The 6,000-nt window shown below is 40.4% G+C and overlaps 1 protein-coding gene across 4 annotated transcripts in view; it reads left to right on the forward strand.

Annotated features, from left to right (window-relative positions):
• The window catches only part of Pibf1 (progesterone immunomodulatory binding factor 1), a 159,496-nt gene that overhangs the window by 78,094 nt on the left and 75,402 nt on the right, over positions 1–6,000 (forward strand). For all 4 annotated transcript variants that reach the window (XM_021181398.2, XM_029468942.1, XM_029468943.1 and 1 more), the window contains exon 11: positions 4,012–4,177. In XM_021181398.2, coding sequence (XP_021037057.1) covers positions 4,012–4,177 — 166 coding nt within the window. The remainder of the gene's footprint in view (positions 1–4,011; positions 4,178–6,000) is intronic.

Raw genomic sequence — 6,000 nt, forward strand, 5'->3', positions numbered from 1 at the left:
TTTCCTACAGTAAATCCACTGAAGGCTGGAGACCCAGGGACACTGGCATGTTGAAGCACAGCCTTCAAGAATAGAATGGTTTTCAGAAGACTTTGACCCCAGTTGCTTGTAGCATTAGAATTAAAATCCCTACAGTCAGGATTTCCCAGCCCTCTCCAAGACTGTGAGGCACAGGATTCTTTCTGCTGGCCCATCCATGAAGCCCTGGAAGGCCACCCTCTGCCCTGAGACTGCCTGCCTCGTGCTGCCACTGTGCTTAGCTTTGCTAGCCTGCCTGGGCTCAGGAGCTCGCTCCAGCCCTTTCTTTATACTCAGTTGTCCGGCTGTGTACAGACAGATGCTCTATCTCAGCTATCTCATGGCCTGCTTCCAAACAGGACCAGCTGGGAAAGTTCCTACTGTGTGGTCATTTCCTAGTTCTGGTGATTGCATGACTATTACCACTGAATAAAATACATTTTGGGTACTTTGCTGTATACTGCTTGTCTACAAAATGAGATTAGGTCATTGTGCTTCAAATCCATGTCCAGTTTTAATGTAGTATAAGCCATGAATATTTTGTAGACAACGTTTAAAAACTAGTTATTTCTGCTATTTGTCATTTGTTTGAAAAACTGAGATTAAATAAAAGATTCCTAATAGGGAGAATGAGGTTCATTCGCAGGGTCCTCAAGTCAGTATTCACATGCCCATATGGAAGGGAAGCTTGGGAGGTAGGCGACGAAGCCCATGCTACCTCCCAAGCTTCCTGGAACAGTGGCCCTGTGTAATCTCAGCACTAGGGAGACAGAAGAGGAGGATCCTGTTTTCCTACACGGTGAGTTCCAGGGCCAGCCAAACCTAGAAAAGCTCCTCTCTCAAAGAGCTGGAGAGGTGAAAGGCAAAGCAAAACAGGGAAAGGTCTCAGTCATGTTCCTAGGAATTATGACCTTATTACAAGATTTTTTTTCCTTTTCTTAATTTGTGCTGGGTATGCTGTGTGCACATTTGTAGGCAGGTAAAAGAAGTTGAGGGACAAATTCAAGAGATGTTCTTCTGGTGCCGTCTATGGAGTTTTGTTCTTTTCTGTTGGCACACGGTTTTTTAGCTAGCATGCTAGGTTACCTGACCAGGGAGCCTCAAAGATCTGCCTTTGTTGGCCTCTCCAGGGCTGGGATTTCCAGCATAGGCCACCCCACCCTGCTCTGTTGCACAGGTTCTAGGGATGGGACCTGGGTCCTCATGCTTTGCAGGGCAAGCACTATTGACTGGGCTCTTTCCATAGACCCAACTTAAGAGATTCCTGGCTTTTAACTTCCTGGCAACTTTCTGCATACTACTGTATTTTCACTTCTTTTTCCCTTTGTTCTTCTAGCTCTTAAATTTCTGTTAAACAGTCTTTCTTTGACTTTTTGTTATTGTCTTAAAGTAGTGTGTAATATATAGGTGGCTCTTATGAAAGCTAAAGAGCTGATTATAAATATATCATAACAACAAATGCAGCCAGATTCCAGGCCCAGATAGCTGTGAGGACAGGTAGGCATTCTGTTTCCACTGCATAGTAGATTTGACCTCTTCGGGTTGCTTTGCTGAAGTAGAACACCAAACACAAAGGTGTTGATATGTGGACAGTACCAGCTTGGTTCAAGTAAGTGTACAGATTAAGAGGATGAGATGAGAGGTCTGAGTCAACAGAGAAGAATGCAGCAGGTTGCGTGAGCAGAACAGGTTAAGTGGGAGTTCCCTGAAACTGCAGGCTGAGCTCTGGCCTCATCCGCTCCTCAGTTAGACCGGCTTGTGTAGCTGCTGTGCTGATGTAGCGCTTCCCAGTTCCATTTAGCAAATTAAAGTCATCAAGACTATTTTAAGGACATAATGACTGAAGGCAAATTCTTTCCCTAGTTAAACACCATGAAGATAAATTGATGCTGAGAATTATCACTTGGTTTTAGAGAAGCTCCGTTACTAAAGTAGAATCAGATTTTTCGGAGAGATTTATCATTTTTTGTTGGATAGTTGTTTAACCTTTGTTAAGTTACCTATATTCTACTGTTCCAATGGTTTTACTATAGGAAGAGAACATGCGAGCTGCAATGAGTGTTCAGGTTCTGGTTGCAGTGCATAAAACAGTATGGACATTATGTGCTTGCTGTGGGGTTGGTTGGTGTGGGGTTGGGTTTTTTGTTTGTTTTTTTGTTTGTTTTTTGAGATAGTTTCGTGTAACTTAGGCTGTCCTTGAACTTGCTGTGGGGGCTGGGGTGACCTTCTGTTCCCTCCCCTCATGCTCCCGCCTCCCCAGTAGGGCATTACAGGTGTGTGACATCATGCATACGATTTCATGTGTTTTAAGGATTTAAATCTGAATACAGTTTAACTTAAGGAGTAAAGAGGTATCTCCATTTCAGTAAAATACTGAATTAATAAAATTTTGACCATGATATATGTGCATCACTCCACACCCATTAGAATGGCAGTAACAAATCAGATATTGATAAGTGTTCACAGAAATGTGGTGAAGCTGTCCTGCTCTTCACTGCTACTGGGATATAAAATGGTACAACTATATTGTAAAACAAGTTAGCAACTCCTCAAATAGTTAATAGGGTTTCATTTTTTAATTAGATATTTTCTTTATTTACATTTCAAATGTTATCCCCTTTCCCAGTTTCCTCTCCCCAACCCACCCACTCCCACTTCCTGGCCCTGACATTCCCCTACACTGGGGCTTCGAGCCTTCACAGGACCAAGGGCCTCTCCTCCCATTGATGACTGACTAGGCCATCCTCTGCTACAAATATAGCTACAGCCACAAGTTCCACCATGTGTTTTCTTTGATTGATGTTATAGTTCCAAGGAGCTCTGAGGATACTGGTTAGTTCACATTGATGTTACTTCTGTGGGGCTTCAGTCCCCTTCAGCTCAATAGGGTTTCATTTTAACTACAAGAAATTGAAAGCGTGTTTATTAAAAGCTTTCATACAAATGTTCATACCCAAGAGCAGAATCAGCTCAAGTGTTGAGCTGTTAAATGTGAGCTATCCAGAGAGTGGCATGTTACTCAGCCGTGAGTATTTGGATTCATTTAGCTGAGACAGTCACAGAAGGCAAATCTATTGCGGCAAGCATTTTACCTGCTGAGCTGTCCCTCCAACCTCTAAAACAGTATTTTTAATAAAATCATAAGAATACTTTAAACACCTTTTAAATATATTATGTTAGGGCTTTATAAAACAGCATAAAAGCTGACTTTTTCTTAAAGCCTTACTGTTGCAGGATATATATGTACTGCCTAGAACTTTCTCTAGCATATATGCAACATGCTGTTACCAAAGATAAGTGTGCTAGAAGTGAAGTGGGCTTTAGCATGGACATTAAGGCCTGTGTTCTTAGATTACACACACTCGGAGATAGTCCTGGTTGGTCTCTTTTCTGTGTGTCCCGTTTGACCTGGAGAGTGCCATTACCACTCGTACCGCTTGGATTTTCACATTTGCTCCCTGTCTTCCCCTGAAATTATCAATTCCTTAAGAAACAAAGAACAACCACTGGTCTAGTGGATTTCCACTATCTCTTACAGTTATAGCTCAATATTTGAATAAATGAATTTTAATAATGTACATAACACAGTGCTAGATTCATAGTGTCTTTGTGAAAAAAAACAGTATGTCTGCTTCTCTTTCTCTTAGGACACAATCAATACAGAATATTTTCACACTTAGAATATGTGGTGATTTGAATGTTAATTATAAAAATTTTTATTATAGTTATACTTATGAAATGAAGAAAATATTCCTATCTGGGTTGTTAAATATACCATTTAATGATTGGTACATCATTTTCTTATAATATTCAAATGTATATTTTAGTATGTGTTTCCATACTATGCATAACTAAATTATAAAAGCTTTTCTGAATAACTGTAAATTATTAATCATGCAATCCTAATATGATGGGGTAGAAAGTGGGACTGAGGTTTTGCTTCCATCAACCGTCACAGCTATGTGGGAGGTCTCACCCCTCTGCCTCTTTCAGGTACAGAGAACTCCAGCTCAGTACAGAAAGCAAAGTGTCTGAGTTTCTCCATCAGAGCAAGTTGAAGTCCTTTGAAAGTGAGCGTATTCAACTCCTGCAAGAGGAAACTGCAAGAAATCTCACGCAGTGCCAGTTGGAGTGTGAAAAATATCAGAAGAAATTGGAGGTACCTTTATGTAACGTTCCCTGGACATAAGCGTAGAGTATGAACTTTGTAAGGATGATAGTTGTATACACCTCGTTTCTCCTAGAGGACCATACCTGTCCTCACAAGAAAATAAGGAAAGAAAGCTAGGTCCAGTGGATGGAATGCCAAGCACTCTGAAGGCTGAGACAGGAGATCACATGTTTGAGGCTCATGTAGCCAGCCAGAACTAAGTAATAAGTCCCTATTTTAAAAACAAAGAAGTGAAAGAATAAATATATGAATAGCAGCAATATGTGCATCAAAAATGACTAAAATTTTATTTTAAAAATTAGAAAAGGTTTCATTCACACTAACAAAAAGCATATAATTATTGGGAATACTTATGTGAGAAAAGTGAAATTGGCATGAAGAAAACTGTAAAACTATAATGATGAATATAAAAAACCCACCATCTTTCTGGGATGGAATAGTTGGTATTTTATGTTTTCCAGTTTTCATCAAGAAAACTGTTTCTAATGTTTTACCATTTAAAATGTTACAATTGTTTGCTTTTGCACCTGTGAGTGTGCAGACTTGTGGGCATGGCAGAAGGCATTTGGAAGTCAGAGGACAACTTACAGCTTATGGTAGTCAGGGCTTTCCTTCCACAGTGTGGAACTTGGGAAGCAGAGCTGTTTCATTGGCCCAATTTTCAGCATACATTTTTTTACCCAACAAAGTAGTTCTGTAGTACAAGTGGAAGAATGTGTAGGTAAAATTCAATATTTTTACATCTTTTCCTGAAGAAATGAGAGGAAATATTTATTACATTTTTAAATAGATGGTATTTTGTTGTTAGCTTAACTTAAGCACTTCATGTTTTTAGTTTTCCTCACTACATATGAACTTTCTTAGTTATGAGAACATATAATTATAGGCAAATACAAAAATGGAAGATAATGAAACTGAAAATTAGCCAATTAAAAGCATTTCCTGAAAAAAAATAAAAATAAAAATAAACGCCTTTCCTGGGGCTAAAGAGATGGCTCTTCCAAAGGACCCGGGTTCTATTCCCGGCACCCACAAGGTGGCTCACAGCCATTTATAACTCTAGTTCCAGGTCCTCTGAAAGAGCAGCCAGTGAGTGTTCTTAACCACTGAGCCATTTGTTTCTCCAGCCCCTGTTAAGATATATTTTCAATATGTAAGCTCCTTCTTCTCAGATGCTCACTGAAGTGTTATTTATAGTAGTGAAAAAATTAACACTCTACATAACATATTACTTAACATATAACTTAACATATTACTATAATCACATTAAAATCATTTGTGTGTGATAGGATCAATTGATATTTTAAGAGTATAAATACAAGTCCCTTCCAGTCCAGCCAGCACTGTGATAGCTAGGGCGCGGAGACACCTGCCAACTACCCACAAGACCCACCACGGGATCTTAAGACCTCTGGTGAGTGGAACACACCTGCTGCTCCAATCCAATAGCTTAGGACCTGAGACTGCATTAATTAGAGAAGCAGAAAACCCGGCCTGATCAGGGGCACATGTCCCTTTCGGTCCACGCCAGCACAGGGGTAACGGTAAGGTATACACAGGACCCTCCACGGGATCTTAAGACCTCTGTGAGTGGATCACAACTTCTGCCAGGAGGCAGGCTCAAACACCAGATATATGGGCACCTTCCCTGCAAGAGGAGAGCCTACCTGCAGAAAGTACTCTGAACACTGAAACTCAGGAGAGAGCTAGTCTTCCAGGTCTACCGATAGAGGCTAACATAAACACCCGAGGAACAAGATCTAACCAGAGACAACTACAACAACTAACTCCAGAGATTACCAGATGGGGAA

This window comes from Mus caroli, chromosome 14, assembly GCF_900094665.2.
Source record: "Mus caroli chromosome 14, CAROLI_EIJ_v1.1, whole genome shotgun sequence".
Lineage (NCBI taxonomy): Eukaryota > Metazoa > Chordata > Mammalia > Rodentia > Muridae > Mus > Mus caroli.